At 40.9% G+C, this 25,233-nt stretch overlaps 1 protein-coding gene across 1 annotated transcript in view; it reads right to left on the bottom strand.

Moving 5' to 3' along the window:
* LOC308125541 (protein kinase C-binding protein NELL1-like) overlaps nt 1-25,233 on the bottom strand; it is a 430,629-nt gene that overhangs the window by 42,212 nt on the left and 363,184 nt on the right. Inside the window, exon 15 of the mRNA XM_080489392.1 lies at nt 22,747-22,842. Coding sequence (XP_080345518.1) covers nt 22,747-22,842 — 96 coding nt within the window. The remainder of the gene's footprint in view (nt 1-22,746; nt 22,843-25,233) is intronic.

Consider the following 25,233-nt stretch of genomic DNA (forward strand, 5'->3'; position numbering starts at 1 on the left):
AAGCCGTCAAGGGGTTAACGGGTGGGGAGGGAGCCGTGGAGCCGATTGACACCGGGCCGACCGAGCAAGGAGACATAGACGCACCATCGGTTGCTGAAGAGGAAGGAACCACCACAGCAAGTCGAGGACCTGAGCTCAGGCCGACACCACCAGCCGGATTTTTCGATTAGAGAGCGGGAGTGGAGACGTGACCCCTCTGACTGGGGATCTTTGCCTTCGCTGGATTACGACCTCGGCCCCGGTTTTTAATCATTTCTTGCTTGAAAAAACATGTCTTTTCCACACATTGTCTGACATGATTATAAATTTCAAACAATATGCAAATAAAAAAAAAGATATTTACATGGCAGCGAGACATGAAGAAGTCTGCACAGATGCTACAGACATATATAAAACAAACATTTGTTTGTAGGAAATTGGTACTGTACAGACATATTCTCATTTTCTGGACAAAAGTTTAGCAACCCAAAGAGGACTCGAGTTGAGCTACTTAGCGCTGAGTGTTGTAGTGGAGCTGTTGACCCACCACGCTGAAGGTAATAGGACGAGACAGCCGCCACAAGGGCTGCCCTCTGTCAGCCTCTCAGGTCAAACATCTGGTCTGAGCTACAGCGAAAGATCCCCTCTCTGACATCCCGCTGAAAGATACCCAGATTAAAGGTGACTGGTGGCTGGCAACTAACCCTTCAACAAAAGAGCAATGCAGGGTCAAGTCCACCAGCGAGGGCAGGTGTGTGTGTGTGTGTGTGTGTGTGTGTGTGTGTGTGTGTGTGTGTGTGTGCACGAGGCCGGCACGCGTACAAGATTCTCATGATTCAATGTCGCAGGCATCAGACTCCTACAGTGAGGCAGCACATGAACACCATTAAAGTGCCGACTCTCGCTTGATTTAATAGGATTTTACAGCAGGTCCAAAAAGTGTTGCACAAGGAAACGCACCATTAAACCTGCATTTGGTTAAAGGCATAACAACAACTCAGGTGATATTCACTGGAGGTTCTCATACCAGTGACAAATAGCTCATGATCTAAAAATGACTATAGTGTTAGCTGTGCTCATGGCCACACGTGGCTAAATTAGGCTTTGGTAAAATTCTTGTTGTTTTAGTTTTGGGCCAAATTTCACACTTGTGCCAATGAATGTGTCTGAATTTGCTTTTGATATTTACCTTTGGATATATTCTTCACAAAATCTTGTGATATTTAATGGGGCTGTACTTCCATCTATCAGTCCTTTATATTTGATTTATTCTAACTTAGACAGATGATTTAGGTTTTGACTACATGTCAACGTTTTGACTTATTTTTGTGTTTTCGTTTCAGAGAAGTTTCGCGGTTACACAACAACATTTTTTAAATGATCCTCTTACACAGAAAAGGCAGAAAACATTGTGATTAGCGTCTTTGGTCACTAGTTGTTGCTGTTTGTTTTTTATCATAAAACTACACACTTGTGTGCAGAAAACAATTGGCATTATGCATGGTAGTACACTGACATTCTAGCGGACAGATGACAAAGTTGGACTGTTATTATGGTGACTGTCAAAATAAAACTACCGAGTCCCCGGACAATATGGACTGGGAGTCATGACACTCTGGAAAAAACAATGTTGTTATTGTCCATCAGCACGTGCACAACAACTATGGTTGTGGTGCGCATGATCGGTAGCAGCGTTTCATCAGTAGCAGCGTTTCAGAGAAGTTGCATTTTGCCCCGTTTCCGTGGAAACTGACTCAAAGTGTTTTCTAAAAGTTGGGTCTTCAGTGGCTCTGATCACCGTTGTCGTCTAAGCGGACACCCGAGGCCCAAGGAATGTTTTCGATTTTCATTTGAAAATCTTGTTGTGTAAACGCAGCCGTAATCACCTGAAGGCATGTTTGAGATATTTTTTTAATCAGAAATGAAATAAGTGTCGGCTTTTAGGTAGGCAGGTGCACTTTCATTGTCCACGTGTCATGAGGGCAAGTCCGTAAAGTAGAAGTGAAAAAGACAAATCGAAGCAGCAGCTGCTGTTGTTTTACACATGCACTGAGTGGGAGATAGTTCAACTGCTCCAAATAAAGAAAGAGTGCAAGGTAGATACCGACTGATTCTGTCTGCGTGGCACGGAAGAGCAAAGAAAGGCATCTCTGCTGCTACGTATGTATTTATGTGCTGCCCCATTTTACAGACACACATTGAGATTCTGTTGCAGGCATTTGCTCGAGGAAAAACTGGATAAACAGCCATAGATGTGTAACTCATGCAAGGCAAAATCATCGTCATCCCAAATTGGGGATTACCTGTCTCAGCGTGTAGAACAATATGGACCTATGACAACCAATAACAATGACTTTAACTTGGTTTTAGCTGGTCAATGGATTTGAAACAAACCGGAGAAATTCAGTTTGAAGGGACGTCAGTATAGAAATGAATTCTGTCCTTCTGAAATTTGGTGTGAACCGTCCTTTTTTTTTTTTTTTTATCTATTTTTTATCCTTTTTTTTTTTACTACTTAATCCACCTTATAGTCACATAGAGCTGGAGATGATTCAGGGCAAACACAGAGCGACAAACAATACTAAAATGTCCTCAAACACATGTCGGAATGTGGGAAGAAACCAAAATCCCCAGAGAAAAACGTTTCCACAGGGAACACATGCACACTCTATAAAGAGAGATATATTCTCTCTGTGCTAACCACTTTCCAACAATGCAACCCACCCAATCAAAACCATTGATTCACAAGTTAAAAAGTCTTTTTGATCAAAAGAAAATACTGTGGTTCTATTGTTTCATGCTTTAGAGTTGCAGTGAAAGAGAGGCAGAAAAAAAAGATGTGTAACACTAATTAAAAAATAAATTGGAGTCAACAAGAATAAACAGAACAGGCAGGTGGTGGTGTTTCAGTCAGGGCCAGCAGTAGCAAAATACCCCCCACCACCAAAAATAGTATTGTTGCCTATGCTGATACAGCATACAGGGGGCGATAGTGTCTGACGGGGGGTTCGGACCGTGCGAGTCTTGCGCACTACTGTCATGCATGTCCGCTCGTCTGTCTGTGTGAATAACAATAACGGAGAAAGAGGCTATGCGGAGATGAATGAACGGCGGGATACTGCGTTGGTCGAACCAAAACTTGACGTAATTTAATCGTGGCGGGCGCCACGATTGTATGTGAAACACTACTTTACCGTCAAAAACAGCACCAAATCAAATGCCAACAGCAGCACCAATGTAATCCAGAGAAAGTAAAAAAACAAAACAAAACTAGCACTGACCCATCACTTGCAGATGAAATCCATCCTGCGATTCTTTTTGATGAATCGCTCTATGAGGCTGTTAAAACCACTGCTATTCCATGTTCCGGAGCTGTACTGAAGAGTAAACATGGCCAGCAGAGCAGCTTGTTGTGCTCCCAGCTCGCTATCACCCAGTCGTAGTGTTGGTAGTTTCCCGCTATAAAATGCTGCACAAAGCCTTTGGTCTTCCTCTACTCACAATTTCCAAACAGGCACCTCGAAAAATTCCCCCGAAGCAGGTCCACGATGGTATCACCCGATCTTGCTGTTAAATTAGCCGCCATCACCTCCAGAATAGCAGATAATAACAGTGCGTAATCACGCACCTGCCCCTGGGGCAATCAGTCAAGCTCATTTCAATGACACACCAAGACCAGTACGAGAAACTCTGCTTGCCCGAGGGCGTTCTGTCAATAACACATCAAAATTTGATTGGCTGATGATACTGTCACTCAACATTTGAACCCAATAGCAGCGTCCAGCTTCGATCAGAGGTTAGCAATGCACTTCCTGCTGGCCCCAGCAGAGGAAAGGAGCTGTGATGCGTTTATGGGACATAGGAGATTTGAGCTCCACAAAATATAACCAGCCGTTGTCTGGATAAAGTTGCATCCTAAACAGGTAGCCTAATTGATTCCAGACACAGATTTCAGAATCACTATTTAATTATAAAAAAAAAAAAGAAAACTCATTTTTGACAGGGCCAGCAGTGCGAGCCCTGCTGCCCCTGACTGCACACCACTGAGAACAGGGTATTAATAAAGTTACTTTACATGATATATCTATTTCTGTTCCTAACGATTACAGATTTATTGCACCGTGCACTGGAATAGTTGATTGTCTTAATTAACTCTGGGAAGAAGCAAGGCAATCATTAGTCACGATGACAGCAGTGAGAAAGCTGATAGTAGCTCTGATATACAACGTGTGCAGAGAACATATCACTTCATATAGCAGCAAAGTGAGTGAACCCACACAACATGGCATGGCTTCAGCAAGTCGTGATGCTAAAATGGCAAATAATGTACAATGTTTAGTAAGAATTAGTTTAAATGATTGTGTATTTATACATCCATTGTTTACAATTTGCACACATACCTGCTTACGCGCTTCGAGAGTTCACAATTTTAGGTCGTGGAGGACCTTCGCTTCGCGTAAACAAGAAAAGATGTTCATGTTTACAGATGAAGCAAAGCGGCCACTCTGAAGATCTACGGCACACAAACAGCAGGGAACCGTGGCGCTTGCCTCCATAATAAGAAAAATGCTGCATTTCTTCCCACTGCACTGCGTCACAATTTACGGAAAGTGACAATTTATACAGTGTTCTCCGCAGCTTCAACAAAATGCTGCTATGTAACTTGGAACAAATGTGACATTAAGCAAATCCTCTCCATCTTGTTAGAGAAACGTTCATAACTCCTACATTTTCATTTTACATTTAGATTTAAAATATATGAAAATATATGCCATGTCTTGAAGTGTTTTCAGATGACTGTGTTGCTTTAGGTGCTGTATAAATAAAACAGATTTAAAATGAAATAAATTGATTATCAGTCAACCTGTTGATCTTTATTTATTTGGCACTTTTCACTGCACATTGGTACAATTCAAAGTGCTTTGGGATACTGTGATAACAAGATCAAGCAAAAAAGAAAAGAAAACTGTACATACAAGACAAGAATAGAAAAAAAATATATAAACTAAGTGACAATCAAAATCCAGAGACGACTGAACACAATGCAAGACAAAATGAAAAAAAAGCAAATGACGTTAAACTACACTGAACAAAAATAGAAATTAAACACTTTTGTTTTTGCTCCCAGTTTCTCAGAAAACCAGTCAGTATGACCCCCAGACCCCCCAATAAAGCAAAACTGTACATTTCAGAGTGGCCTTTTATTGTGGCCACCCTAAGGCACACCTGTACAATATTCATGCTTTCTAATCAGCATCTTGATCTGCCACACCTGTGAGGTGGGAGGGATTATCTCGGCAAAGGAGAAGTGCTCACTAACACAGATTTAGACAAATCTGTCAACAATATTTGAGAGAAATAGGCTTTTTACATATATAGAAAAAGTCTTAGATCTTTGAGTTTAGCTCATGTAAAATAGGAGCAAAAACAAAAGTGTTTAGTATAAAAAAATCCCCCAACATTTACAAAACATAAAATAAGGGAAACCATTCATATATTATGACATAACATAATAGCTAAAGTATTAAAAATGGTTCTGTGTATATTTCACCCTTTTATATCACGTTCCTTCTCCTTTCATACAAAATACCCTCCTAAAAACAAAATTAAAACTGGATAATTTAATCTCCAGGTGATAATTTGATAATTCTTGTTAAACCTGTAACTTCCGTACCCACTGCAATCAAAGCACTGGATTTGTTTTAATGTGTTTTGCTTTGCATATTGTCTCATTTCACAATTAGTTCTATAAGGTAAATAATCCTTTCAAAATGTTCTCCTTTAACCTCTTCCCTGTCACCTTTAATTATTCATGCCTTTGTGACTTCAAGATTAGATTATTGTTAGATTATTGTAACTCCCTAATGTCAGGATGTCCAAACTCCTCTGTTAGGACCTTACAGCTAGAGCAGAACGCTGCTGCAGGTTTACTAACCAGAACTGGAAGAAGAGAGCACATCTCCCCAGTCTTAGCATCCTTACACTGGCTTCCAATTAAATCTAGAATAGAATTCAAGATCCTTCTGATCACATATAAAACTCTTCATCAGAAGGCTCCGTCCTATATCGAGAAACTTCTAGAAGTGTCTCACCCTCCACGAGCCCTTCGCTCTGAGGATGCAGGACTGATGGTAATCCCTAAAGTCCATAAAAGTAAAACAGGAGGCAGGAGTTTCAGCCATATGGCTCCTTTACTCTGGAATCAACTACCAGCCTCGGTCCGAAAGGCCGACACCATTAGTTTATTTAAGAGGAGACTAAAAACCTTTCTCTTTGATAAAGCTTATCCTTAGGAATAAAATAGGAATAAAATAGGACCACTAAGTTGAGCTGCTATAGGCCTAGACTGCTGAGGGGATTTTATTCTCTCCCGTTAAAGGGAGGAACTCTACATTTGGAGGTTCTGTTTCTTGTCTTTCTTTCTTTCTCTCTGTGTAACAACATTACTGTAGACACCAGACACTGCCGCCGTCTTTTTTCTCCCTGACAGGAGGAGAGCAGGATCCAGGGGATCAGACCCAAGACTCCCAGAGTGGACTTACCACGGTCCTACTACCCGACCCCCCCACAGCACCGGGACCCCACCGCAACGGCACGGCCCTTAAACTCCAGACTGAGATTGGCTCATCATCAGACCAACGCTCATCATAGACTTTTCTTAGTATTTGTACTTATCTGGCCTGTCTGCCACTCTCTCTCTCCCTCTTCTTTTCCTCTCTCTCCCTGTCCTATCCCATGTACTTCTCCCCCCAACCGGTCAAGGCGGATGGCCGTCCTTCCAGAGTCTAGGGTCCGCCCCACGCTTTCTTCCTGAAGAGGGAGTTCTTGAACTTCTCTCCATGCGAGGGAGTTTTTCCTGGCCACTGTTGCTTGTTACACCTGCTTGCTTTGGAAGGGTTTAGTTGGGTCCTGTTGTACTCTATCATTGTAAGAGCGCTTTGAGATGTTTGTTGATGTGATTTAGCGCTTTACAAATAAAATTGAATTGAATTTAAAGGGCCTAAATTGTTCGCCAGGTCGCCATTGTAACTTTATTCTTAATGACAAACAAAACAAAAACAAGTACAAAATTTGACCCACTTCACGTTGCAGGGCTGTTGGATAGAAATAAAAAACAAAACTGAGTAGTGTAGAAAGCGTGCAGTACAGTACAGCGCAACATTGATATAACCTATAAGTGCGTCGTACCTACAGTAATCAGTCTATATTCTTTGAGAGTGATTTATCACTTTCCTAAGTACAGACAGAAAAAGATTTTATATATAGCATACAAAAACACGCCTCTATAATGTACTTCCGGGTCACATGTCACACAGTGTTGATGGAGCTCGGCCAGTGTTTTTCAGAAATTGTCAATGGATTCATGATGTATTGTTCTAAAGTGTGTGTATGGTAGTATCTGCAGCTTGACGAGGATACTGTAATGTACGAGAAAAATGTAATTAGTACTTATTGTACTGTATCACCTTAAAATTTACCAAAAGTATTTGACCATGCGGACCAAAATGGATTTTAGGAGATGGCCTTCAGTTATTTAGCACATTTCACTGTTTCATCAATCTTAATGGGCTTTACGTGATCGATTTATTCAATCACAATCACCAACACACACACACACACACACACACACACACACACACACACACACACACACACACACACACACACACACACACACACACACACACACACACACACACACACACACACACACGTCAGTGTTAATGACTGCTGTGAGACTCAGGGTTCGGGGGTTTGGACCAAGGACACTTTAACGTTCGATCAGAGTGAGCTGCAGCATTGTGATGCCAACTTTTGGTTTAAAATACATTGTGCTGTAGATGTGTCGACACCATGTACAATGAATGATGTCTGATCGCTGTACGACGTGCGAAAACCAAATACTGCATGTGTTTATTGGAATAGCAATGCAGTCACTAGATACCTATTCACAACAGACACAGTAAAATTATAGCCGAAAAAGATGACACTACAAAAAAAAGCTGGGATCACTTGACAAATGATATTTCTCCTCTCTGGGCCATGACTTCAGTCCCTTTCATAAATATGCAGCTGAAGTTGTCAGAAGCTATAATATCAGCTTTTCTTTTCCCAGCCTTGGGGCTTGTTTATAATTACATCATCCTGTATTACTCCAGGCGTCTTAAGATATTTTTGTAAGTATTTAACTAAAATCCAGCGTGATTCACAGGCAGCAAGTGTAAACACAGAAATACCTCATTCTAGCAGGACTGTGAATCTCTTTTCACAGACAGCATATGCTATTTAATGCCCAATCCATCATCTGCTTTGTACAACAGTTTTGTTGTTGTTTTTCTTTAATGCGACGTAATAAGAACTCATTTAATTTCCACACAACCAATAATTCTTGATGCTTGATAGTTTCACAAAGCTATTTGTTAGCTGTTACGTCTGGTTCGTGAGAGTGAAGAGTTTTCATCGTCTTTGTCTCTGGAAACGGAGTGGACAGATGACCTTGTATGAGCTATAATATGCGAGACTATACACACAAATATACTCCATCAATCTTTGTTACAGCCACGACACAGAGCGGAAGCCAGACAGCATTTTACATTTCCTTCTGTTTCCTTCCATTACCATGCAAACGAGAGCACTTAGTACTTTTTCGGAAGACTTCACTTGAGCCCCGTCTGTGGGTTTTTTTTTTTTTTCCTTTTCCCCGATAGGAAATGAAGACTTTGTGACAGCTCAAATTGTGAAGAGCTGTGAGTTTCAGCTTGCTGAGGGAATTGAGAATTAATCCACACGTAGTTAAAATAATCCTAAAGCTCTACGGAGAATCCTTTCACTTGCTGAGCTTTACATAATTACACTCATCCAAACCAGACTTGCCCACTGAAACAACATCATGGAAAATGTCACATGGGGCATTTTAAAGTGATACGACCGGAATGACAACCACAGCTTGTTTGTAGCCGCCTGACAGCCCGAATACATTTGGCTGAAATATACAGTGTGGTGGATTAAAGGAACAGGTTTTTTTAGTGGCTGGAAATGACAAACAATCACAGATCAAGGAACACAGTGTAGTTCTTCACTGATACTAACAACTCTTGAAAATGACAAAAGATCCTTTCCTTGGGCATGGGCAAGGATCCAAGACAAAAAGGGCCTCATGGAAGAAGAACAAGGGATTTTGGAGAAATCGGTCTGCGTTTCGAAGGCCACGAGTCGGTGCTGTTTGTTACTGTAGTAATGAAATCACACTCACATGCATACAGAGAACAATAAGCTGAAAACATTAACAATATTCATACACAGACATTCTAGTGGACAGACGACCAAGGTGGATTATTATCACGCTGACTGTCAAAAGAAAGTCCCAGGAGAATATGGACTGGGAGTCATGACTCTCTAGAGGCAAGCGTACCTAACGTCTATCTACTGAGCATGTGCAGTTGCAGCTTTTCAGAAAAGTGCCGCGTAAACGAGGCCTAAATCAGGTCAGCTGGACTTGGTCATATGTCTTGGAAGACATTTCGACCTTTATTCAAGTCTGGGTAGTCGAGGGAAGAGCATGAACTGATGAATCCAAAGAAAGAAAAGCAATTCCTTCTCTGTGTTCAACTCCTCGTTTTTATAGTTAACCTTAACTCAATGTGCTCTGAGCAGTGGGATTCAAACCTGCAAATGTCCAATCCCAAGTGTGCTTCTCCAACCTCTAAGGCATTTTCTCGGTCAATTTTTTTGAGATGTGGATGAATCGATGGATGAATGGAAGGAATGATGGCATATTCACCAATTTTCTTGTACTTTCAAGCTTCTCTCTCTCAAAAGCAACATTTACAAATGTCTTTTCAGACTATTATGCAACAGTTTTTCAATAAAAATCAAATTTTTTTATTTATATTTTTACTTTGAAGCAATTTTTAATTTCAGAATCCGATATGAAATATTCATCATTATCATATCCCTTTTTTTAACTCTGCAATTCAAATTATGAGATCGTCAGAGGCCATTTCTGAAGCGAGTGCTGCTGGTGGTGTAGAAGAAAACAACCTGCCAAGATGAATATCAATTTTTACTGGATGAAGAACGAGTAAAGATATTTATTCCGGTTTACATTAAAAAAAAAAAGTGTGTGTGTGTGTGGGGGGGGGGGGGGGCTTTGCACATGAGATAAGTAAAAAAATAAAGTCAAGGACAAAACACAAATTGGTTAACATTTTTCTTTTATTTATTGCATTTTTTGAAATGTGCTGCAGGTTGTGCTTTTATACGAGACTCTTGTGGAATCAGCATTTAAATGACTCTCAATCATGGGCGACAATAGCACACTGCCATAAGAGGAAGAATTCCTATTTAAATTTTTGTGGTTTATGAGTGAACGTTAAAATGCATTTTGATATAAGCCTGTTGAACGCCAAGAGATGTATATCACTATATTGGGAGAAGAGCCATGGACCTGCTGTGGATCAGTGGAGGCAACAGATGTTGTCAAACCTCCCACTGGAGAAGATCGCCTATGTGTTGAAGGGCAGACAAAACGGTTTTGAGACGGTCTGGGGGCCTTTCATGTTGTATGTTAAAGGCCGTTGAGCATGGGAAATAGTGTGATGGTTTGCGTTCACTTTGTTTTTTTCTAAATGGGCAATGTGCTGTTTTGTAATGTATGTTATGTGTGTTATGTTCTTCTGTTTTGGAAAAAATATGTAACTGGATGAAAACTTATGAAACACCCAGTTATTCACCATCATGTTTCCAAAAACAAGCAATTTGACGAGAAAATACCCCCAAAAAGATGTATTTTGTGAGAATTATTTGAAACAAATCACGATATAAATCAACAATAACTTCACAGATATGAAATAATAATTTGTAAAATCTTTTTTTAGTTCTTTTAATTCAATGGTGGTCCTTAAAATGTAGTGCAGAGTGTTATTGATCTTATACCCTCTGCCTGTGAAATCAGCAATTATATTCAATTACATGAGAAACTGTAGATCAGTAGGTAGAGCGGGTCGTTTTCTCGCTCCAATAACAGCAAGTTGATCCCCCATCTCACCATGTTCATGTGTCCTTTGAGAAGAACTTGTACCTCAAGCTGCTCCTAACCTTGGTTAGCCATTACCATTTGTGTGTGAGTGGTGGAATGACTTTATGAGCTGATGGCTGGACATGAGTCCCCCGGCGAGCTCAATTGGTTGAGCATGAGACTCACAACCTCAAGGTAGAGGGTTCATGTCCCACGCCGGGTGCCACCTTCCCGTGGGCTCACTACCCGCAGGAAAATGGATCAAAATGGATTCTATGTTGAGATTGTCAGCCTTTTTAGGAGTAATTGTTTGGTTTTTGCAACAGTATAGACATTTTCATTATGCATACTCTTTGCAACAACAAAGAAACATTTTTAAGTTTAAATTTTACCACTTCCCGTGGGCTCACCACCCACAGGAAAGGTTCCTAATCGGTGCAATGTGATCTGGGTGACGGTGCTCAGAATACCACCCCCGCGACCCGGAAACGGATAAGCGGGAGAAGATGGACGGATGGATGACTGGAGGTGACGGATCATGCACATTGATGCTGCTCATGAGGTAAAAGGCAATCTTAAAAAATGATTGCTGAACAAAGTTATGCTTCTGAGCTTGGATGTCTAACTTAGACCCCCATGCAAATGTCATTTTTAAAATCATCAAAAGGTCATATTTAATTGCTTCATGTTGTCTCATTGCCCTGCAGCTACTGTCCAGACACTGCAAATAAAGCCACGTCATTGATGCACAACAAGAACCCTAATTTGAATGAGCAGCTTGATAAAAAAAAAAAAAAAAAAGCTTTAAAGAAACTTAATGCGAGTACATTCATCCACCTCACTGTGCGTATATATCAGTGCACAGCAGAAAGCTGATAGTTTTTCTTCAACCGACCTTGGAGCACAGCAAAACAATGATTTATGGATGAAAACATGCATTGTCCATAATGAAAATCCAGGCATTCTCCTGACTAATGGTATGTCACAATAGACTGTTTAGGCGTTGAAGGATAGATTAAGAACTGTTGAAAGACGTCCTCATTCAACACATGTACTATACTTACACTGGCAGTCTTTGGAAAGTTCTGTAATGGATGTGCATCCTGTGTATCTGATTTAGATTCAAGTTTAACTGATGCTTCAGGGGCTAAATATAAATGAAAGTGAATATGTTGTAGAGTTACACCGCAGCCTAACAGGAACTAGTGTTAGTCTTGTTGTACATGTCCAATACGAGAAACCCTGCAGCTTCAGCACGAGCACACCCTCAATGCCACATTATCAGTATTTAGAACTGTTATAAAAAACAAAAAACAAAACATATTTCTTGGAAGATTACATTTGCTGTCATGTGTGGCCAATTAAAAGTCAGAAAGTCTGAGTGTGGCAGACTAGGTTGGTTGAATGTGGGAAAATAAATGACCTTCAGGTTGCATAGAGGCGGATGGGCTTGTTTTAAAATAAGTAAAGTGATAGGATAAAACTCGATGATCAGTTAAGGCTATACAATATTAATGAGACAAATAGACGTGAAGCTCCACTAAAGTCATTATTCCAGGGGCGTCAACACAAGCAGCCCAATTTTTTCGTGAATGGGAGGGACCAGTAAAATGGTGCCATTATGACTTAAAATTTCCATCCATCCATCCATCCATCCATTTTCTCCCGCTTATCCGTTTCCGGGTTGCGGGGGTGGCAGTCTGAGCACCGTCACCCAGATCACATTGCACCGATTAGGAACCTTTCCTGTGGGTGGTGAGCCCACGGGAAGTGGTAAAATTTAAACTTTAAAATGTTTCTTTGTTGTTGCAAAAGTATGCAGAATGAAAATGTCTATACTGTTGCAAAAACCAAACAATTACTCCTAAAAAGGCTGACAATCTCAACATAGAATCCATTTTGATGAAACCTTCTAGTGCAAAATACAGTGAAACGCCCAAAAAACTTCTTCTGTAACGGTTGGATTATGCAGAATTTTACAAATTCACCCTGGCAGCATGGCTTTCAGGCTAATGCTAATTCCCTAGGTTTACTGGCAGCGTCATTGATGACAGAAATATTTATGTTTGCTTTGAAATTCTCACAATTTGCTTTGTGGTTTAGTGGGCTGGTTATGGCCCACAAACCTTATGCACCCCTGTTTTCTCCTACCATGAAGATTAAAGGAGATTACATTTTTTTGAAGAAAATTTTTATCATGTTCAGATTTACACTTTTGCTTCAATGCAAATTGGCATTATCTCAAATTTTACATTATATTGAACGCTGCAAAAATGAATGAGTCACACGTCATAATCATTGCTTTTATCCCAATACAATCGTTCAATATGTCAAAATGGAACTGTGCTTCACAAACGTGCGAGTGCAAAAGTGAAAGATTGGAGTAAATCATCAGTAAAACTAGACTTTCGCTAGACCAGGGATGGTTAACCAGTCGGAGACCAAGAGCCACAAAAATTAAAAAAGGGCCGCATCATACACATGTGGGGTTACAAACAAACTCTATCCCTCACACAGACACAAAATGACATAAAGTGAAATACATAGACAATGTATGATACATTTCCATGAGGAATTACAAAAGTTAGATAACAATCGGCAGGGCGTGGATTCACTGCATTAACAGGAACAATTTCATCCCCTCAGCCTACACAAATGGGCAGGGACTGTCTCCAAATTGCAAAACCGCTCCAAAAGACATATACTACAAATCAAATATCAAACCAAATAGCTCTCGTACAGGAATAATATCGGTATCTGCAGATATGCAAATTCCAGTATCGGGATCGAATCGGAAGTGAAAAAACGTGGATTGGTCCATCCCTAATTTGAATCATGTGTAGCATGTAGCCTCGCTACTGTATGACTTCCGCAGATCGTTAACATGTCGGAGGTCTGACTTACGTGATGCCCTTGAACGCATCACTCAGGGCTGTCAGCTCCTGCAGTTAAAACCAGACCAACATGGTGGCTCAGACACAAACTTTCTCTTTATTACTGAAACAGTTCAGTGAAATGAATTTCTGAAAACATTTGAAGCGAGAAATAAGCTGTGTAGTTAAAAAGTCACAGCCAAACTTTTCTTCTTGTACTAATGGATTCTTATGGGAGTATGCAGTATGCAGTATGCAGGGGCCTTTACTCTCAACTTCTTCACATACCGACTCCGTGTGGCGTATCTGAATTGTCTATGTATTTGTTCACCTGCCATTGTACGCTCTAAGAAGCCCAACCTGCCAAAGAATGTGTAGTAATAGTGTAGCACCATCTGTGGAGCGTGTTCACGCAGTCCGAGGGCAGAGGATCATGGATGTTACTTTATTTCTGCGTTTAGCTTAGTTATACCTAATAGTTATGTATTTCTGTTAATTTATCATCTTCTGTTATCGTTCCTTTATTGTTCTCCCGTCGTTACTATCTCGTCAGGCAGGTTTTATGTTAAACTGTGTGACAACAACAGTGAGGGAAATGTTGCAGTCCATGGTGCTGTGCGCTAAGTGATGCGTTTGAGTATGTCTTAAAAGAATCTGAATTATGAGTTTCACACAAGACCTCTTTATGACCGAGAGAGCTGGACTCCGCTGCTGTCAGTAAATGGATCAAAGAGCCACACATTGACAGGCAAAGAGGCTGCAAGCGGCTCATGAGTCACGGGTTTTGCAAGACATCCTGACCAGTCAAACTAAAGAGACCTGTCCGTTCTAACCGATGGAGATACTGTACAGTGCATTATGTTCTTAACAGCAGCTGATCTGACAAACAAGGGCGATCTATTTGATGTGGAGGTTCATTCCTGGGGCAGCTGTGGCTTTTCCTGAGTCCTTTTGAGTAAAGTCTTTTATAAAGTAAATCACAAAAAAAAATCCAATAGTGTATCTCTGGTGGCTATGCAAACTCACTGGAGAGAGAAAAAGCAACCCTGAGGAACGGATCAACATTGGAAAAGATGAAAAGATCAGAGATAAGATCGGCTGCTCAGTTCGACTTTGTATTTCAATGATTTCAACCTCTCACTGAAATACTGTATACACTACAGAGGAGGAAAGTCAAAGGTGCTGAGATTTATATATATATATATATATATATATATATATATATATATATACACACACACACACACACACACACACAGGGAGGGAGAGGAGAAGAGCAACAGAAACGGCGATTGAAGTGAAATCAGAAGATGGAGACAGATGTACATGAGAGACAGACACAGATAGGGAGGGACCTCAACAGAAGGAAATACAGATTGAGGGTGAAATACAGTGACAGACACAGAGAACATGTCACACAGTGCAGAGCAAAAAATAAATGAATTAAATAAAACCTTCTGCACAGCTCATGCGAGTCGCCGATGGCAAATTTCAAGGAAAACTGCACAAACCCTGGCAGTGGTTCAGCAATATGGAATTCTTTAATCTAAAAGTTTAACAGATGTACCGTCTTCTAAACACATAAGCTCAAACTGCACATCGTTGGGATGTGTTTCAAAAGCCAGGAAGATAAACAACTGCAGGTAAGAAAGCAACGGGATTCAAAATAAAACAAAAGAAAGAAAAAAGGCAACTACCAAGAATTGGTTCCTATTTTTTTAAGGATACAGTAAGTACCTTAGTGAGAACGATATCCACAAGGTCAAACAACACAAAGCTGTTAATGATTCATAAAACTGAAAACAACAAAGACAGCAAATCAACAGCTAAAATCCTGTCATTTGACATTTCAACGTGTACTATTGTTAATGAGTACACCCCTTACTGTTGAACTGAACTGTCACAACTAAGAGTTTATATTTAGATTGAACATGAACCATTTCACCCCTAAACACACAATTCAAAAATACCCAGATGTAAATTTCTTATTGGAAATGTTGTGCATATCGTAACATCATTACTTTTGGCAGTAAATAGCTATAAACGGGTTACCTTTAATGAATAAAGAAACAACAACATTAATTCAAGGTCACTTTACAATTAAAAAAAAGATGCACATACAGCAGAACCTCTGGCGAGGGGGCCCTTTAAGAGTGGACACCCTGTACTGAGTGGACGAATCAATCTGCATGGACAGATTTAGAACTGTTCACACACCAAATGGAGCGGACACTGCAGACAGTAGACAGGCTTTCCTGGCAAAATTCAAGCCAAGTGGACACTGAAATACTACAAGGTTCAATGTCGGTCCACCATCTTGGATTTCTCTGCCCGGGCACCAACTGCGTACAGGGAGCGATCGGAAATTGATTTTGCGCCGGATGCATGCAGAAAGCGCAGCAAAATACAGTAACGAGGGTGCTACCGTTGATTATCCGGCTGCAACTCCCAATGTAACTATCAACCCTTATTTAATCACGCAAACTGGGGCTAATATGACTTGATACCATAATCATTTTGTTTGGTTCTGTCCAGGTGCATCATAAATGGGGTGACGGGGTGTTTTACTGCATTCAAGATCACTTAACTTACAATAGCAAATGATTTGCTACATCATTTTCTATGCATGATCAATGCTGTGTCGGCTTGGTAACTTTCCATATGGTAGCTATGTTCAGTTAGGGGTTTAGGCATGCTTTATTAGTTACTGCTGCATTCATGATTTCTGGCCTTTAGCTTTGAAAAGGAAACGATTTGTGATTACCTTCGCCAACACAGGTCGGGGCAAAGGTTATGTTTTTGTCTGTGTGTATTTGAATGGTATGTTTTTAACATTATGTACACGCAACACAGACCTGTTGAGGCCGAGGAAGCAACAAACAAACACCCCTGTGATATTTTATTCCCCTCATATGTAAAGGCGCTATCAACTCTGACAGATCTGAAACGATTTTTCTGTCAACATTTATCTGGAAAAGTGGTATCCAGAGGAAAACCATGGCAACGTGCCGTAAATAGCTGACCTATCAATGTCGTACGCTATAAGAAGTGGTTGTTCACTTCATACAGAACAGAGCGGAAACACACTGAGATGATAGAAGAAGAAAAAAGACGGAGGCAAGAAAGGAACACTGAGCGTGGAATTGATGAAAAGAAACAAAAAACATGAGGGCAACCGGTCAGAGGAGGGAAATTGGGAAGGAAAGAAGAAAAAAAAAGAAAAAAGATGAGCAGCAGGCAGGGGAATGATGTGGAGGAAACAGACAGACAGTGGAAGAGATGAAGGAAAATAAGATCATTGTAAGATAATAATAATATTGGCTTGGATTTATATAGCGCTTTTTTCGAGCTGACTCAAAGCGTGTACAGAGACCATTATTCATTCATACCAGTCCCACCAGTGATGCTAAGCTACGTTGTAGCCACAGCTGCCCTGGGGAGCTGACAGAGGCGTGGCTGCGATTGTAAAGGAGGATTAAGACTAAAGAATCTATTAGGAAAGATTGGACGAGATAAGAAAAAAGGTAAAATGTCAGAGAGGAAGAAAGTCAAATAACAGACCAAGAGAGGACATGAAGGGATTGGGAGCAGAAGAAATGAGTTTTACTGGACTTTTTATGCCAAAAAAATTTATGAAATGATGCTTTATTAAAATAAATCAAACTTAAAGTAACATGAGTAGAGAAGAGGACGATAGAAACTGAGAGGTGAAAGGACAAGGACAGGAGAAGAGTAAAGGGTGACCATACATGAAAATGTGTAGATATTGCGACCTTTTAAATGTATGGATTTTTTTAGTCGCCATGGTGGTCAGAGCTTTAGAACTGCAGCAAGAAGTTTGCATGTTTTCCCTGTGTGTGCCCGGGTTTCCTCCAACACTTGAAAAACAGGCACGTCCGATTATTCAAAGTACCTGTAGCTGTGAATGTGAGTGTTTGATGATCTGTTTTTTTCTATTTTCCCAGTGATGATTCATTGTTCTGACCAGCCGGTGATTAGCTCAAATAACTCGCAAACCTGAACTGAATTAAGCTTTACAGAAAGAAATGGATGGATGTTTGTTTTCTGATAGACAGTGCCAGATGTAGTGCAAAATACCTTGAAAGCAGACTTTACCAAAGACGTTTGGACTCTGCATAAGTACATCTGACCACAGAGGACAGGATGTTTTCTCAGAACCATGTTTAGGGTTAATTGCTCAAGTAAGTCCAATAACACTCCAAAGAGATGTTAAATTTGTAGCGCATGGCAATGATTTTAGTGCGAGAGCGACCTGACACGTCAGTAGCAATAATACTAATCAACACTTATCTCCATATTCAGCATGTGAGTTCATCTACTACGTTGGTCAACGGTTGGTTGGTCCATCTTGAAGTTCGTTTGGGTAAATAAAGTGAGCTGTTTTAAAAATAGGTCTATGGTTCGATTAACTAAAACCCCATTTACACAATGTTTTAAGTAAAATAGTTTTTATGTTTTTGTCAGCGTTTTGAAAATGATGTCTGATTACATGGGAATAGCAAAGATGATGAGGTTTTCATGCTGGGCCACTAGTGGGTGCTGTTTTATGTTTTTGTAATGAAACCATATGCACGCAGAGAACAATACACTATAAACATTAACAAGTGGAGTACACAGACGACCAAAACTAGACTGGGAGACACGACACTGGCAGTAAACCTTGCTGTTATTGTCCATCTACTTGTGCATGTGTAGAAGAACTATTTACTATCATCGTAGTGTGCAGTTTCAAAAAAGCTATGTTTTTTCTCGTTTCTACGGAAATGGGAGCATTTTTTTTTTTTTTTCTTTCTTTTTTTTGCCCTTGTCCTGTTCGGCAGCTTGGGCCAACAATATGATGTGATTGAGAGCCTTCGGAGTCAGAACAGATTTTGGTCTTGCAACAGGGAGAGACCTGGAGTCTCCTCCTGTTGCCTTCTCCGTCAGAAGATGGCATGGCTGCCGTACACGACCGGGGGGGAACGCTCAAAGAGAGAGAGAAGAGAAAAGAGAGAAAAAGGTTGAGGGAGGAGGGAGGAGGGGGAAGGGGGTAGGGGGATAACATACAATATCATATCCTTGTTGTGCTACATATATTATTTGCAGTTATCACACTGATCCAAATATTTTCCAACTGTTTTTGGATTAAACCAGCCTGAGCAGCTCTATCTAGACAGTAAAATGATTTCTTAGATTAACCAGCCTGAGCAGCTCTATCTAGACAGTAACATGAAGCAGGAACATGAATTAACAAAGAGGTGACAACAAAAGAGGAACATGATTTTTAAAGTTTGAGCAAATGATGATAGAGAACAAGCAACTTCAGAAGCACCTTTCGTGAGGAGTGGAAGTGTGTGTGTGTGTGTGTGTGTGTGTGTGTGTGCGCGTGTGTGTGTGTGGTTTGTCCACTGGGTGGGACCGGAACTGCTGTGGGGGGAGGGAGCATTTTCAAAAAGTTCCACCTTGGGAGCCACTAACAAAAATATTTTAACTTTTCTTTTTTTTTTCAAAAAAGTGCCAAATTTATAGAGGAGAAAAAGTGTGACTGAGCCACCGTTTTTAAATTATGGGTTTAAATGATGGACCACCCGCCAATATTACAGTTTGTGTTCCAACAGAATTTAAAACAAAATAAAAATGTGTAATAGCACAGTTACCATCCAAAAAAAAAGATTTAGTGGCATGTTGTAATTGAATTTTTGAAGTTTATGAAACATTTTAAATCAACTTAAAAGTATTCCGAAATAAGGATCTTTGGCGAAATAAAAACTAAACAGAAATTGACTAATAAAAGGGATTTCATGAGTCTTGAGAGAAGACGAAGATGATTCGAGTGGCAACAGACAAGTCATTATAAAGGAAGAGAGAAAAAGCAAATATGGTAAAAAAAAAAATAATTGAGGGATTGAATAGAAGACAAAGAAAGAAGGTACATAAGAAAGCAAAATCAAGGGAGAGAAAGAAATCCGTCTCTGCTATGCTCACTTTAAAACACAACACTTTAGAAACAGGAAGTTAACTTGAGAGAGATAAAGAAAGAAGCATTCACACCAATCTAATGACTATTTAGCTGATGTTTCCTCTGTTCATCTTCTGTCCTCTTTCACTTATGCGGGTGTTTTATCAGAAATGAGTAGCATCAAGTGCAAACAGAAGTATTGAAATGAGAGTTTTGTGTGCTTTAGGTTCTGTTTAGACAAACACAATCTGCCACAAACGGTATTGTTTCTGTTTGTTTCTGCTCTCAAAGCAAACAAAGAGATTGACTGGAGCACTGAGCCCTCACAAGCACAGAAGTGTGGACATGTTGGTGGAGGAATTCTAACATGTTGGAGCATTACAGCGGATTAAACCGGCGGAACAACGAAACAGTCGAGGAGCTGATCATTCACAAAGTCAAACTTTAGGCTACAACACAGGAAATGTGTTCCAGAGACAGTGAATGAAAGTTGTGGCGTGCCAGCTGAGTCTTTCACTGCAATAACAGCAGCTTCACCGTTGAAAACCCAGTCGATCCACACATGCTTCTCAAATACAGTAAAAACACATGCAACAATAAACCACGCAAACATTTCCAGACATAGTAAATTACTTTGTTTTACTTTAATCTACTAGCATCAACCCCTCCCGTTATTTAGCTCCAAACATGCAGGATATTCCATATATATGATGGCAAACATGCTGAATGTAAAGTACGTGTTATTTTGTGTATCCTATTATTAGATTGGCTTCCACATGAGTGTGTGGCCATTTCTTCCTTCACCAGCAAACGTTGAGGCGAAGGTTATGTTTTTGTCTGCGTGTATTTTATTGGTTTGCGTGTATGTATTTCACCCACTTTTTTGCAAAAACTATTGACCCAAATTGCATGAAATCATCAGGGATGATTTGTCATCAGCCAAGGACCAATCAATACGATTTTACAGTGTGAGAGCTCCTGGAGAGGGAAGATAATTCCCCCGTTGCAGACACACTGGAGCTGGTGAGTCGTCAGTCAGGGCTGCAGCAAGGAAGCCGCCGTTAGCCGCCTGCGAGCGCGCTGCTAACTCCGCTCTGGAGCTCATAACCAATATCTCAGTTCGGCAAGTATCCAGAAACACAGATGTGAAGGTATTGACTCGGGTAGTGGTTTATCTGAGTCCCTCTGTTACCCGGCTCTGCTCAGAGAAGGATGTAGATGTAGGAAATAACATTCACCTGGTGAGTTTGGGTGAAGTGAGGGTTTTATTGGTAGTTCTCAGGCTTACAATAATCAAATAGAAACCCAAAGACACATACAACAATACCATGAAGGATGGCCAAACAGGTACTGCTCAACAAAAAGGGAAAACAGGAGGGCATCACTATACAACGACATATTAAATCCATCAAAAAGGCAGCTTCTCCCCCAGAAGGCAGTTAACTAAAGGTTCAAACAACACAAACTGGCTAAACACAAGTGGCAAATGGAAATAAACAAAACCACCTAATTAACTCAAAACAAAACAGCTGGTACCTTCACCAAACTGCAGGGCGACAATTCAAGATGACTAAAGTTTAACTAAAGACTGCTCACTCAAAGATCGGAGTGGAGCAGAGTTTAAAAGATCACAAACTAGTTTAAACACACACCAAGGTTCTGGAGGCAGACTGAGCAGACACCTCCCACATCAACCGCCATGAGGAGTCTGCTGGAGCTGTTTAAATGGCCTCAGCTGGTGGGTGGAGCTGATCCAATCAGCCCTCATCCTCCAATAAGAGTGCTCCACATCAGGACAGGAGGAAGTCTGTGAGGCTGCGTCCTGTCAAACAGCACATGCTAACAGACACACACAGAGGCGGAGGCGAGGCCGTGCAGCCTGTGGGCTGTAACACCCTCGCTCAGTGTGTCACAGTGATGTTGCTGCCTGACAGGCTACTGAGCATCAATATGAGCTAATATGCGAGCAACGCTGACTCAGTTCCGCAAAACACATGTGGCATTGGCGAAGGTATGCGCTCTACCGTAAAAACAATCCATCTATCCATACAAGTGTCCATGTACTTGTCATTGCTAACATTTCAAGCGTATTATTCTCTGTCTGCATGTGTGTGTGGTTTCATTTAAAAAAAAAAAACAACCAACAGCACCAACTCGTGGTCTGAGATGCTAACTACATAATTTTCAGCGATTCTGCTGTTTATTTATTTTTTTTTTTTACTTTTTATTTATCAAAATGTTCTTCCCAAAGGAACATTAACAAATCAAGTAACAGTGTATCATGTATTTCCAAAAGAAAGGGAAATTAAAACTGAAAAAACAAAACAAAGAAAACCCCACAAAACAAAACATTAGCACAATAAAGGATGGGGGTGTATCTCGGACTGAATTTTAAGTCTATGCATCTAAATGTTTCTGTGTAAAATGTTGAATGAATTTCACTTATGTGGCATTTTTCAATTGCTTGAGCAGTCCCAAAGCACTATACACTGTAAATCCCATTCATTCATTCACACACCAATGGAGCCAGGTGCCATGCAGGACATTCAATCATCCATCGGGACCGATTTGAGGTTCAGTGTCTTGCTCAAGGACACTGCGACAGGTGGAGAATCAAACCAGCAACCTTCCAATTAAGAGACGACCGCTCTAACAAGTGAGCCACAGCCATTTATACGGACATCGTTTTCAAGGGTTGACAAGTGAACAACAACCTTTTATGAAGAGAAAATGCTAAAATGCTTGTCAGTGCCAAGTTATTCAAATATTCTTGAATGCATGTTTTCTGTAGAGCGAACTCACACGTTAAGAGAGAACACTCACAAAAGAAGCCCCGACTTGAACTGGACTCTGTGAGATGACTCCTATAACCAATATGTTGCCTTAACCTGACAGGCCAGCGGTGCTCTGGTTCTTACCTGTCTCACAACGGCGTCCCGTGAATCCCGAGGGACAGACGCAGGTGTTGGGCGACACACAGGTCCCTCCACTCCGACATCCCTCCTCACAGAAGGCTGGAAAAGAAGAAGAAAAAAAGAGCAGAAAAAGGGAAGAGGAACGTATTAGTTGGGTTTGTTCTTTATGTCTTGGATATCTCGCCCCGGCAGCAGCAGCAGCTGAAAAGCTTTGAATCTATCTCGTCGATCACGAAGTGATTCCCCCGAGGATTTTTCTTTAAAAAGAATCCCAGTTCTGGAGCAAACACTGGTGTTTTGTTACCATTCACACAGGGTTGTAAATGGCGTTTTTAGGTTGTTACATGTTAGATGATATATGATAAGAGAAGAAAGAGGAGAAGCGAGATGATTGAAGTGACAGCTGAGAAGTCTGCATTATAACAGGCCGGGGCTGATGTGGGTATGCATATGTGTGTGTGTGTGTGTGTGTGTGTGTGTGTGTGTGTGTGTGTGTGTGTGTGTGTGTGTGTGTGTGTATGAGTCTGCTCAAAAATCTCTTTAAAGAATTTTTAGATCACTGTAACGCCGGAGTAAAAATCCTTCTTTCAAGTGGTTATTCTTGAGAATAAAACGTATTCATGGAAGTGGCTTTTAATATCTTTTATTAATTTTTCTTCTAGGAAATAAAAAAGTATGTTTTTAATGCTTTGATGCCAGGAGATATTCACTGTACACTTCAGATTTCACATCAGTGTTGCTTCCAGCAGCCGCTTCCATTTTCCTCAAAGCTGAATGCTCTGAAAAACAAGAATCGCTCTACTCGTCTTTCACATAAAAAACAAACCAGGTCAGTGATTATCTGGTAAAGGGAGGGGAACTACGCACAGCTAAAGAGACGTGTGTTTCCCTTGGGAGCGGCTGGAAACTCAGTGAAGACTAAAGCTAAACTACCAAATGCAAACGCCATTTTTCATGATTAGAGTTATACAACCTTTTCAAAATATAAACCTAAAAAGTAATAATCCGTCAGTGTTGAGTAAATGGCCTGTCAGCTAATGGCTTTGAAACGGTAATATATATAACATAGGAAAAGAAAATCACATCATATAATAAGCCAGTGGCATCAATGAAATATTTCAATACATGTATTAATATGTTAATACAAGTTATAATCTCAGAGCAAGAACATCCCACGTTGATTACTAGATATGAGACTTTCTGAGTGGAGTTTGCATGTTTTTCCAGTGCGTAACTTCTCGACATGCTTGTTAGGCTAATTAGTGACTTGAAAGTCAAACCAGACAACAAGGAACTATTAAGTGTAATTTTTCCAATACAAGTAGCCACAATTCCTAATACATACAGGCACTGTATACACAAAGAAAGTCTGTCCTCTCTCTCACTTGTTTCAGGTTTTAAAAAGTGTGTTGCTCCAATGAGCCAATCAGTAATCAAACCCTATATTGTGTCATCAGGGGTTTAGCCAATCCCAGGCAAGGTAGGCCCTCCCTTTGACCCTCCCACAATTCGGCAGCTCTGGTCTGGCACATGGCACCACGAGAGGAAGTACTTCCTCCTCTTCCCAAGATGGGCATGTGTGGGATCTCACAAGACCACAGAAAAAGTGGTTCATTTCTAAGGTTCATTAGTCCCTGAGCATCTCACCTCAAGGGGGTCCTGTTGCCACTGCAGCCCCATGCATGCAAATCCTCCCCTGACCCATGCTCAGCCAGTCACCCATTGGTTGAGGCTCTCAGGATTTAACGCCTTGGAATGCCCCCACCTTACCAAAAGCTTTTGGAGAGATTCTCTCTTCAAGCTTCTGCTCCTGCTGTTTGAGGAGGTAAGAGCTACTGATAGCAGCTCACCCAGCGTTAGCATCCTGCTAACACCAGAGGCCTGCAACAGAAGGCCTCAACTCCTCTTCTGACCGACCACGAGGGTCAGACCTTTCCCCGGATAGAGAGACCAGCACCCAGCATCTGATCTCCCATCAACCAGGGAAGACCAACCAGTTTCTCCAGGACGAGACCGGGGAAACGACACCTCACAGAACCTCTTTGTGCTTTTTCCTCAACAAGCAGGAGAAGCACCACAGACCTGAGTGACCAGATCCTCTGGTCTGGACAAGGGACCAACCAGGAGGCTGCAAAGAAAGACTCTCCTGAATCATCAACTTCGTCTTCTTCTCCTCCTGCTGAACACAGCCAACCACAGTTAGCAGGAGATGCTAACTGCTACAGGAGCAGCAGCTTCTCTCAGCCTGGACAAGAACCAAACTCCTTCTTCAGAGACCTCAAGGAAGTGGTAACAACCAACTGGGCAAATACCTGAGATTAGTTAAACCTGATGCTCTGCATAGAACTGGTTAACTTTGATGAAGATGTGTTGATTCTATTACAGTGATTGAGTTCTATTGATCATGATATTAGATTCTATTACAGTGACTGAGTTCTATTGATCATGATATTAGTAGTTATCAACCTGTAAACCAACGTTAGCTCTGCC

The sequence above is a fragment of the Lipophrys pholis genome (genome assembly GCF_963383615.2).
Source record: "Lipophrys pholis genome assembly, chromosome: 2".
Classification (NCBI taxonomy): Eukaryota; Metazoa; Chordata; class Actinopteri; order Blenniiformes; family Blenniidae; genus Lipophrys; species Lipophrys pholis.